Raw genomic sequence first — 12,824 nt, forward strand, 5'->3', positions numbered from 1 at the left:
TAAGGCAGAAATAATTCTAATTTTACACAAATTATTCCAGAGAATTAAAAAAGAGGGACTACTCCTTAACTTGTTCTATAAAGCCAACAATAAAGGAAAAGTATAGACCAAAAATATAAGAAAAGAAGAAAATGAACATAATTAATGTCAGAATAGTGGTTACCTTTAGGGAATAGGGAAGAAATTGTAACTGGGCAAGGGCAGTCAAGTGGACTTCTAGGGGGTGACAATGTTGTTTCTTGACCTCAGAGGTAGTTTCCACTCATTTGCTTTAAAATAAATCACTAAGATGCACATTTCCGTTTTTCACATTTTGCTGTATATGCATTATAATTCATACTAAAAATTTTATTTAAATTTATGGGACCAGTGTCACTTAATGAGAGAATGGTATAAATATTTGTTGACTGTCATTTTTAGGTTTTGGTAATTTTCTTTTTTTTTTTTTTAGGAAGATTAGCCCTGAGCTAACATCTGCCACCAATCCCCCTCTTTTTGCTGAGGAAGACTGGCCCCGAGCTAACATCCTTGCCCATCTCCCTCTACTTTATATGTGGGACGCCTACCACAGCTTGGTGTGCCAAGCAGTGCCATGTCCGCACCCAGGATCCAAACCGGTGAACCCCAGGCCACCAGAAGCGGAACGTGCAAACCTAACCGCTGTGCCACCGGGCCGGCCCCTAGATTTTGGTAATTTTCTTGACTCAATCTTTACTTACTCTAACAGACAGCTTCCACTTCTTGGAGATTATCTTTTAGAGATTAATTTCTTTAATGTTTACTAGCTTCCAAATTCCATTAACACACATTATACTGGAATCAACAGTTATGATTACATTTTGTACTAAAGGCATCTATTGTTGAATATTCCATATTTTCTAACACGGGGCATTGTTTTTAAAACCCAAAAGTTAATCTTGAGTGATAACACACAAAGATTAATCAACAATCTGTGCCTGCAAGGTGCATAATATAAAGACAAACAAGATGGGTACAGTTTCATATTGGGCTAAATAAACATGAACTCAGCTTTTTCAGGTAACTTCCACATCTGTTTCCTATCATTGATTATTTTAATCTATTTGTCATCAGTCTTTGTTGACCCAGCCCTAGTTCAAAATCTAGACATCTGTCTAGATGTAAAAAGCTTTTACAGTATCAGGAAATTTTATTTAATGATATGAAATATGAATAATCTTTTACTAGGACCAAGCCATTTTATTTCTTCTCTATAACTACAGTAAAAGAATAGCTAAGTGAACACACTTCAAATTTTATTTTGACAGCAATTACAAAGCCTATAGTGAACTACTGCTCCTATTCACCTTTCTAAATGACCTCTAACATCCCCTTTAAGGCAAATTATAAGCATCAAAATACGGCTGACTGAAACAATTTTGACTCAAATTATGGAGACCCAAACTTTGGTCTATACATTGTCATCAATTTGATAAAATTAAATAAGTAGTATTTCCATCATAAAATTTCTCACTTTTGGTACATGAGGATTAAATTCCACAGCTCTGTGAATTGCTTCCACAGCATTAATTTCTGCTGTGCTTAAGCCTCTTCTGGATGCTGTTTCTGGAGAGAATCTGTAAGAAAACCACAAGATGAAAAAATGAATATTAAAAAAAACCATACACACATATATATATACATATACATGAATTTACATCATAATCTAGCGCCCTGAACCAGAGGTTTCTGGTGATGGCCAAAGCCAAAGCCAAAGCCAAATAACTCCTCAACATGAAAGTAAAGCCTTTGGTTCAACATGTAAAGAAAGGCAGCGTAAGAAATGGAAATCTTCAAATTTAGGTAAAGAAAGCCTTCAGAAGTCCATTGAAGGCACACTTTGGGAAAGATAATAAAACAAGAAATGCTACACAGGGACATACAGAGAATCTCATGAAACAGTTTTTCTTATCAATTTTCAATGAGAGGAAACAGACTGAATATTCTATTCTTATTCTTATCAAGGCACAGTAATACAAGGTAAAAGAAAATGGTTGCCATTTGGTTGGTTTTTGAATATCTTACCTGTGGAATAAAGAGACATTCATTAAGGGCAGCCAAAAATACAAGGAAAACAGACTAACTCAGAATTATCTCAGAACAGACAAAACGAAACCTATTTCTCTACCACACACCTTATCATCATCATTGCAGCTACTATGTACTATATGTACCTTCTTTCTAGCATTGCTTTAGGCACTTAACACACACAACCCTCACACAACCACCTTACAGTATTATCCTCATTTTACAGAGAGGAAGAGACTCAAACTGATTAACTTGCCCAAAGTACTACACCTGGTATGTGATAGACTTTGAATTTGAACCCAGGTTTACTTACCTGTAAACCCTTGGTCTTTCTACTACACATAGTAAGAAGCTTCAAAGCCCTATAAAGTCAAGGGTCATTCAGAAGCAAGTAGGGAGGAGAAAGACCATCATTTAAAGGCAGAGGATAAAAAACATAATATTGAGTTTAGCAGTCTTTCCAAATTATTGTAGTTTTCATAACCACTTACTTATCTGAAACAGTCCTTGTCTTCAACAGTGCTGCTGTATAACAGATTGCTGCTGACTTTGGAAGGCTTATATCTGTAATAACAATTTTCAACTTAGGTAAGAAGCAGAAAAAATATCTTAAGACAATTTTTCTTTCTCTGAGGAAGATTCACCCTAAGCTAACATCCATGCCAATCTTCCTCTGTTTTTTAGTGTGTGGACCACCAGCACAGCATGGCTGCTAACAGAGTGGTGTAGGTCCGAATCTGGGCCACCAAAGCAGAGCACGCTAAACTTAACCACTAAGCCCCTGGGGCTGGCCCAGCAATTTTTAATAAGAATAATTCATAGCATAAATTCAACAGATAAAATATAATGGTAGAAGCACGTGACACCTAATTGCAAAACCTGAGTTGGAATCTTGATTCTTCTATTTACTAGCTATGCATCCTTGAACTAGTAGCAACTTCTTTAACCTCAGTTTTCTTTTCTCAAAATATGGAAATAGTACTTTTCTGGCAGAGATTAAATTAAATTATGTCTGTGAAAGCCCTCAGCACAATGGCGAAAAGTATTGAACACATATTTATAATAATCTGCTTACAATACTACTATTCAGGGAAAAAGGCATAGCATAGTTAAAACTATGTAAAAATTCCACCTGTTCAGAGAAAAAATAAGATTCGGAAAAAAAATTTAACAGTAGTTAAATTCAGGTGATACAACCACAAGTGATTTCAATTTTTTCTTCTTCCTATGTTTTTGTATTTCCTACATTTTCTTAATTGATGATTTTTTATCAAATAAAAAAATTAACTGGGAACTAGAATGAAATTAATTATACAAATTCTTTCTTAAAGAGTCAAAACAATGTTATCAGAAGAGTAAGACTGCAGAACTTTCTTGTTTAGATTTCAGAGTTATACCAGCAAATGGAAAACTAAAAAAAGTAAATTTGCTTTTAACTTCTTCAGGGTTCTAGAATGGTAAAAAACTGGGGACTCATAAAAATAACTGAAAACATAGAGGCATATCTAAGTTGTTAGTTTTATTTTATTTTTAATGAATCAGGTCCTATCTGATTTTTTTTATATTCAGTCCCTAAACTTGTTCATCATAAGTACCATAAGCAGGTCATGCATCCGGTAAGTTACATATGGAAAGACTTTCTCACAAATTTCTCCATGAACCCGCACTATTTGGTAGTACTTCCTAAGAATTCCAAATGTTTAAAAGAAATAAACTTTTCTTTCCAAGTGTAACACATTTCAAACTTTCCAAGTCATGGGATTGCCAAGTCAATGGGTAGGAACTTGCAATAGGACAAGTGTGAATAAGTGACTTACATGTGTTCTGTTATAGTGAAAGATGTGTTATAGTGAAAGATATTATGGTAGTGAGGATATTTTCAGCTTGGGGTGAAAAGCTGATGCCTCACTCAGAATGACAAAGGTATGCTTCTTAAAAATTCTCCCAACTCCATTTGTGGTAAACTGGAATTGTTACACTCTAATAATAAAAACAGCCAATATATATTGATTTCTTACATTTGGAAGACTAGTAAACAAAGAAATAAAATACCTGGATTTAAGTTTAGGCTTGCTACTTACTGGCTGGAAGACCTTACCCATTTACTTAACTTTCTTCAATTCCAGTTTCCTTATTTACTAACTGAAGATAATAAAAATTACTTGTCCTACTACCTCACAAGATTATTATAAGGATGGGATGAGAGAATAAATTACACTGTGCAACTAAAAAGCATTGTGAAAATGTTATTTTGAATTACTCTTATACATACTGCTAAGCAACTTCTGTTAGCCTTCCCTGACACTTCAAAACAAATGAGGTACCATCGTATGTACATGATACCACACACTTTTTCAGTGATCTCACCTAACACACCAGGCTTCAATATAACTACTATTCACTGGTCTGTGTGTTCCACTAAACTGTAAATCCTACGAGGGCTAAATCCATGTCTTTTTCACTGTTGTATTCCAAGCGCTTCACTCATATTAGGCACTCAATAAACAAACAAATAAAACTTGACAGAAGAAAAGTTCCTCCTTGCAGGCTTTTGCTACCAAAAGTCCTGATAAAGAAAATATTTAATAGCAAGGTTGTACCCATGGCTTCTAAATACTGACTGATAAGAATGAAAAGGGAAAGTCACAGAAACACCAGAACAGGATCACATTTATGATTACATAATTGAAAAAAAATACTTTAACCATGCCATCAACTAAGATATCACTCACCATCATATTTTGCTAGGACTGCCTGAACATCTGCATAGGCCTGTAATTCTAAAAGTGATTCTAGGAGATTTTCATGGATGTTCAACATGGTAAGAGGAGGAAATTCTTTCATCAACTGTATATTAAAAGGAAAAAAGATTAAAATTAAAGCAAAAGAACTCAATGGAGCTGACTCAGATTAAAGTAGAAATTCTTTTGTTTCTTAACAAAACTGTGGATATTTAACCCTTAAGAAATGTATGTATATTAAATAAATATCTTGTTATAAAAACTACTAATTAAAAAACAATGATTATGCATTAATATAACTGGCAACTTAAACCACATTTTCAGTTTTTGGAGGAATAAATATAAAGGTCCAGTCATCAAATTTACTTACATCTCTCATTATCTTAACTGCCTCTCTTATTCTTCCTAATTTTCTTGCACACATTGCCAATCTTCTTTTAATATATACCAGTACATTGGTATCTCTTCCTATTTAATAAAACAAAAAATGACGCAACTTTCACTTTTGTATCATGACTTGCTATTTCATTAATATATTATCTATTAACTTTATTTGCTTACCCTAGAAGTTTCAATTAAAATTAAACTGTGTCAGAATGGAAGAATACTAATCATTGTTGAATTTAGGAGATTAACATTGAAATGACAGTTCATTATACTGCTTTCTCTATTTTTGTATACGTTGGAAGTTTTTTATATTAAAAGCTTAAAAAATATATACTGAATTATTTTTGCCTCTAACAGTAAGTAATGAGTACAGTATATACAAAGCAATTTGTGTATACTTGACAAGCGCATTTTAATATTAATATAAAAGAAACATACATTAATAGGAAAAAATAATATTAACTTACTATTTTAAGTTTCTGCATAAAGAATCTGTTATTTTAATGTTCTCTATTGTTTTAAGTGACAAAAGATGTTAAAACCAAATTTCCATGGCTAGTGTAAACTTTTGCTCAACAGCTAGTAACTAACAAACTGTAAAACTACTTTGAGAAAGGGCTAACAATTATTTCTGTAACTATCTCAACCATATTTGAGATTACACAAGGATAAATGGCATGACTTTTTTACAGATGTAGTTTCATTAGTTCCAGACTGCAAAATTATATATTCCAACAGTTGTGTTTTAACAACATGCATTAATAAAATATACTGTATACATCAATATTTAGTTTAGAAAGAAAACATTATCCAAATTTTAATTTTCACAAACAAAAGATTTAGAACTTAATTGCTAGCAGATAATGCATTATATAAACATATGTCAATTTATTGTTCACCATCTGCCAAAATCATGAAGCTAAACTCTCTGGCCACAAAAAAATAGCAGGAAGCAGCAGCATTACAGATTCTAACATCTTTGGTAAGTGTCTCAATCATAACTGAGAAAGTATTCCTAGTAGGAAAAAAGGATCTCAGTTGCTATGGCCCATATGATCTCAAACACATCACAGAGAAAAATCAACCAAAGAATCAAAGCCAAGTATAAGGCTGATCTTTGTGCTAGAGGGGCCACTCACTACATGGAGATACATACAATCTGAAGAGCAAACCAAATGATATACCTCTACTATTGCTTGGGGTAAGGATGAGGATAAAGGCTCTCCTGAATCTTGAATATTTTTGAGTTGTGTTTCTCCAAAAACCAGCCCAATTCTCCCATGAAATAAATTACTGTTAAATCTCAGACCAGCACATCTCTCCATAACCAGGGCAGATCGGTTCCCTTCCACAAGTATTCTCTAGCTAATACATATTTCTGTCCTGCTGGCTTGTAGATATTATGAATAGATTAGTTATCTCTTATGAAAAGTAGTGAACCTCTAAGCATTAAAGCACTTTTATTATTGTTGTTTTGTGTTTTAAACATAAAAAAGCTTACTGCAGAAGCTAAACGACAGCTAAAAATCAGGTCAAATTTGCTTACTCAGTTGAGCTTCATGCTGAGGACTTTGGTGCTGGCATTGCTGTGATCGCCTATAAATTGTTTCTCCTGCCTTGAGTGCCTGTTTAAATAACCTTTCAGCATCTACAATAGTTGTTGCTTCTTCCTCAGCCAGTAGAACATACGCAGTGGCACAGCTATGAAGTAAGCAAGCAATTTTAAATAAAACAGTAAAGCAAGTATTTTCTCTTGGGTATGTCCCTTTGCTCTACATCACATTTCCCCACTTTTACCTACACCTTCCATCTCTTGAAGAAGAAAAACAACTTCATTCAATATTTTAATTTATTAGGGGCATATTGGTATATTCTTTATGTTTGTTTTTTTCTTCTTTCCTATCTTTCTTTCCCTCTCTTTATTTTCTTTTTTACTTCTATTTGCATTCTCTGACCCTTTGTCCTGTATTTTCCTTTTGTGGAAGGGGGGAGAAAAAAAGATATATAAATAATTACCTGAAAAGTAGTTCGAGGGACTATACATTCTAGTGGTCATGCCTGCTCTGAGTCACTATACACTCTGTAATATACGTCTAATGGGGCAGTTAAGGGTGATGACTGAGAAGAAAGTCCCATGGCCAACTAGGCACCTTTAACATTTGACTCAGAAACATATGATTCCAAGACTAGACTTTTTTCCCAACCCTGAGTATTCTCTCTGTGTGCTGCCCCATCCCTTCTTGGACTTATCCACAATAGTACTACAGCAAAACTTCTCTTGGTCTGAATTATAGTCTTTTCTCCTACACTCCTACTCTCACTCATCACACCCGTGCTTACTCCAAGTTTCCTTTTCTTCACCCTGCTAAAACACAGAGGTTTCTCTTTGTAAGTCAAAAGCTGGCTAATAGGATAAACTAACTTGTTTTCAGGCAAAAATGAGAAACACAAAGTTTCCTTTCCATTCCCAGAAATAATAAGTACATATCTTCTAAGACAATGGCCTAGTTCTGATTATCTGAGCTTGCATTGCCCAGTACTACAGTCATTGGCCATATGTAGTTATTGAGCACTTGAAATGTATCTAGTCCAAATAGAGATGTGTAAAATGCACACTAGAGATGTGTAAAATGCACACTGGTCAGTATATGGTCAGTGTAAAATGCACATCGGATCAAGATTTAGAAGAATGTAGAATAATTCGTTAACAGTTTTTTGAAAAATATTGATACATGTTAAAATGATATTTTAATATTTTGAATATAGCTATATTCAAATTAATTTCACCTATTTCTTTCTACTTTTTAAATGTGGCTACCAGAAAATTTAAAGTTACATATATAGTTTACATTATGTTTCTATTGAACAGTGTTTAAACAAGAGGAGCGAAATTATTGGTAAAAGTACAAGGCCAGGCACGAAACAAAATTGATGGCAAAATAGCAATCAAACAATTGGGGACAAAAAGGGTCTTTCAGATATGGAAAATGCAAATCATATCATTTGAGTATCCTTCAAATAATACCCTAAATTGAAATATATAAAGATTTCACTAATCAACAGACATTTCTCCATTGCATTACATTGGATTGCTCTGAAGCGTTAGATATACTGCTGCTTTAAAGACCAGGCTCCCTAAGAGCCATTCTAAAATCCAATATTAAATGCTTTTAAATAACAAAATAAAAACACTTTTAAAAGATCAGAGGGGTATAAACTGATGCAGGAGAATAAAAATATTAGCATAATTTTAAATTATAGTATAGCTGTATGATAAAAAGAGGTTCTTTTCCCTTAAAGCTTTCTTGTACTTGTTGAAAAGTATTTTAAGTGGAGATCTTAACACAAAAAAATAATTTTATGAATACTCAATGAATCTTACTATTGGGAATGCTGTTTCTTTAAATTGCGGCAAAATTCACATAACAAAACTAACCATTTTAAATGTATAATTCAGGGACGTTTAACATATTTACAAGGTCATTCATGTAGCAAGTAGCAGTACTCCATTCCTTTTTATGACTGAATGATGTTTCTTTGTATGGATATACGAAATTCTGTTTATCCATTCATCAGGCGACGGACATTTGAGTAGATTCCAATTTTTGGCTATTATAATATTACTATAAACATTTTTTTTTCCAGGGGAAGATTTGCCCTAAGCTAACATCTGTTGCCAATCTTCCTCCTTTTTTTTCTTCCTTTTCACCCCTCCAAAGTCCCAGTCCATAGTTGTGTATAGTTGTAAGTTCTTCTGGTTCTTTTTCATGTGAGCCACTGCCACAGCATGGCTACTGACAGATAAGTGGCGTGGTTCCACACCAAGGAACAGAACCCAGGCTGCCAAAGCAGAGCATGCTGAACCCTAACTGCTAGGTCATCAGGGCTGGCTCTGCTATAAACATTTGTGTAAAAGTTTTTGTTTGAAAACCTGCTTTCAGTACTCTTCAGGAAATGTCTAGGAGTAGAACTGCTGGGTCATGGTAATTCTAATTTTAACTTTTTGAGGAACTGTCAAACTGTTTTCCACAGTGGCTGTACCACTTTACATTCCAACCTGCAGCGTATGATGGTTCCAATTTTTCCACATTTCTGAAAACATTTGTTATTTTCTGGGGAGATTTTTGTTGTTATTGTTATTCCCATCTTGTGAAGGGGTATCTCATTGTGGTTTTCATTTTCTTTTCCCTAATGATGAATGATGTTGAGCATCTTTTCATGTGCCCATTGGTCATTTGTATATCTTTGAAGAAATGTCTATTCAAGTACTTTGCCAATTTTTACTTGGGTTGTCTTTTTGTTACTGATTTATAAGAGCTTTTTTTTTTTGAGGAAGACTGGCCCTGAGCTAACATCCATGCCCATCTTCCTCTACTTTATACGTGGGACGCCTACCACAGCATGGCTTTTGCCAAGTGATGCCTTGTCTGTACCCAGGATCCAAACCAGCAAACCCTGGACCACCGAGAAGTGGAACGTGTGAACTTAACTGCTGCGCCACCAGGCTGGCTGAGTTCTTGATATATTCTGGATACTAGACCCTCATTAAATATATGACTTGCAAATATTTTCTTTCATTCTGTGGGTTGCCTTTTCACTTTCCTGATAGCATCCTTTGATGCACAAAAGCTTTTAATTTTTTGATAAAGTGTAATTTATCCAATTTTTCTTTTGTTGCATTTATTTTTGGTGTCATATCTAAGAAACTGCTGCCAAATCCAGGAATGAAAATTTGCCCCTATGTTTTTTTTCCTAAAAGTTTTACAGTTTTAGCTCTTACATGTATGTCTTTGATTAATTTTGAATTAATTGTTGTGTATGGTGTGAGGGAAGGGTCATGCTTTTGTATGTGGTTACCCAGTTGCCCAGCATCACTTGTTAAAAAGATTATTCTTTCTCTCACTCAATGGTCTTGGCACTCTTGTCAATGATCAATTGACCATAGATACAACGGTTTATTTCTGGACTCTACATTTGATTCCATTAATCTAGATGTCTATCCTTATGATTTAATTACTCTAGCTTCATACTAAGTTCTTTTTTTTTGAGGAAGATTAGCCCTGAGCTGACTGCTGCCAATCCTCCTCTTTTTTTGCTGAGGAAGACTGGCCCTGAGCTAACATGCATGCCCATCTTCCTCTACTTTATATGTGGGATGCCTACCACAGCATGGCTTGCCAAGCAGTGCCATGTCCGCACCCAGGATCCGAACTGGCGAACCTGGGCCACCGAAGCAGATTGTGTGCACTTAACTGCTGTGCCACTGGGCCTGCCCCCATAGCAAGTTCTGAAATCAGGAAATGAGTCCTCCAACTTTGTTCTTCTTTATTCAAAATTGTTTCAGCTATTTGAGGTCTCTTGTGATTCTACATGAGTTTTAGGATCAGCTTGTCCATTTCTGCAAAAATGGCAATTGAAATTTTGATAGGATTGCGTTGAATTTGTAGATCAATTTGAGTATTGCCATCTTAACAGTACTAAGTCTTCCAATCCATGAACACTAGATGTCTTTCCATCTATTTAGTTCTTCTTTAACTTCTTTCAACAATGCTTAGTTTTCACTGTACTTCCTTGTACCTCCTTGGTTAAATTTATTGTTAAGCATTTTAATATTTTTGATGCTATTGTAAATGGAATTGTTTTCTGAATTTCCTGTTCAGATTGTTCATTGTTACTGTATAGAAATACAACTGATTTTTATATGTTTATCTCGTTTCCTGCAACTTGGTTGAACTCTTTTATTAGCTGTAATAGTTTCGGTGTGTGTGGAGTCTTCAAGATTTTCTGCATATAAGATCATGTCACCTGTGAACAGGGATTGTTTACCTCTTCTCTTCTAGTTTGGAAGCCAGTTTTTTACCTTCTTCTTGCCTAATTGCACTGGCTAGTACCTCCAGTACCATGTTAAATAGAAGTGGCAAGAGCAGACATCCTTGCCTTGTTCTCGATCTTAGAGGGAAAGTCTTCCGTCTTTCATCATTAAATATGTAGTTATCTGTGGGTTTTTCACAGATGTCTTTTTACCAGTTTGAGGAAGTTTCCTTCCGTTCCTTGATTTTAGTGTTTTTGTCATAAACTGGTATTGGAAATTGTTGAATACTTTTTTCTGCATAAATAGAGATGATTGTGTGGTTCTCTTCCTTTGTTCTATTTAATGTGGTGGCTTACACTGACTGATTTCCATATGTTAAACTACCCTTGCCTTCCTGGGATAAATCCCACTTGGTCAGGGTGTACAATTATTTTAACATGCTGCTGGATTTGGTGTGCTAGTATTTTGTTGAGGATTTTTACACTTTTATTCAAAACAGGTATTAGTCTGTAGCCTTCATTTCTTGTGATGTCTTTGTCTGGTTTTGGTATGAGGATAATACTGACCTCATTGAATGAGTCAGAAAGAATTATTTCATCTTCTATTTCTTTGAAGAGTTTGAGAAGGATGTGTATTAATTCTTTAAGTCCTTCATAGAATTCACCAGTGAAGCAATCTGGTCCTGGGCTTTCTTTGAAAGTTTTAAAATTACTGATTCAATCTCTTCAGTTGTTACAGGTCTATTCAGATTCTGTATTTCTTCTTGAGTCAGTTTTGGTAGTTTGTACATTTCTTTTTTTTTTTTTTTTTTTTTTTAAAGATTTTATTTTTTCCTTTTTCTCCCCAAAGCCCCCGGTACATAGTTGTGTATTCTTCGTTGTGGGTTCCTCTAGTTGTGGCATGTGGGACGCTGCCTCAGCGTGGTCTGACGAGCAGTGCCATGTCCGCGCCCAGGATTCGAACCAACAAAACACTGGGCCGCCTGCAGCGGAGCGCGCGAACTTAACCACTCGGCCACGGGGCCAGCCCCGGTAGTTTGTACATTTCAAGGAATTTGTCCATTTTATCTAAGTTATCTAATTTGCTGGCATACAATGGTTCACAGTATCCTCTTATAATCTTTTTAATTTCTGTAAGGTCAGTAGTAATGTCCCCAGTTTCATTCTTTTATTTTTTAAATGATTTTATTTTTCCTTTTTTTCTCCTTTTTTCCTCCCCAAAGCCCCCCAGTACATAGCTGTATATTTTTAGTTGTGGGTCCTTCTAGTTGTGGCATGTGGGATGCTGCCTCAGAACGGCTCAATGAGTGGTGCCATGTCCGCACCCAGGATGCAAACCGGTGAAACCCTGGGCCATTGAAGTGGAGTGCATGAACTTAACCACTTGGCCACAGGGCCGGCTCCTGACCCCCAGTTTCATTCTTGATTTTAGCAATCTGAGTCTTCTCTCTTTTTTAATTGGTCAGTCTAGCTAAAAGTTTGCCAATTTTGTTGATCTTTTAAAAAACCAATCTTTGGTTTCATTGATTCTACTGTTTTTCTATTCTCTATTTTGTTGATCTCACTTTAATCTTTAATACTTCCTTTCTTTTGCTTGGAGTTTAGTTGGTTCTTCATTTTATAGTTGTTATAAAGTTACTGATTTGAGATCTTCTTTTTTAATATAGGTGTTTACAGCTATAAATTAGCCTCTGAGCACTGCTTTTGCTGTATCTCATAAGTTTTAGTATGCTGTATTTTCATTTTCATTCATCCCAAAGTATTTTCTAATTTCCCTTGTGTTTTCTTCTTTGATTCCTTGTTTAAGAGTCTGTTGTTTAATTTCCACATAGTCTAATA

The 12,824-nt window shown here is 35.0% G+C and overlaps 1 protein-coding gene across 5 annotated transcripts in view; it reads right to left on the minus strand.

Annotated features, from left to right (window-relative positions):
• The window catches only part of ST7L (suppression of tumorigenicity 7 like), a 62,773-nt gene that overhangs the window by 23,183 nt on the left and 26,766 nt on the right, over positions 1 to 12,824 (minus strand). For all 5 annotated transcript variants that reach the window (XR_006514961.2, XM_044749549.2, XM_070487048.1 and 2 more), the window contains exons 7-11: positions 6,721 to 6,875; positions 5,158 to 5,255; positions 4,779 to 4,893; positions 2,538 to 2,610; positions 1,493 to 1,595 (exon numbers count right to left, since the gene is read on the minus strand). Coding sequence is in view for 4 of the 5 variants with exons in the window: in XM_044749549.2 (XP_044605484.2) it covers positions 1,493 to 1,595; positions 2,538 to 2,610; positions 4,779 to 4,893; positions 5,158 to 5,255; positions 6,721 to 6,875 (544 nt within the window). In the remaining variant the exon portion in view is untranslated. The remainder of the gene's footprint in view (positions 1 to 1,492; positions 1,596 to 2,537; positions 2,611 to 4,778; positions 4,894 to 5,157; positions 5,256 to 6,720; positions 6,876 to 12,824) is intronic.

The sequence above is a fragment of the Equus asinus genome, chromosome 16, assembly GCF_041296235.1.
Source record: "Equus asinus isolate D_3611 breed Donkey chromosome 16, EquAss-T2T_v2, whole genome shotgun sequence".
Taxonomy (NCBI): Eukaryota; Metazoa; Chordata; class Mammalia; order Perissodactyla; family Equidae; genus Equus; species Equus asinus.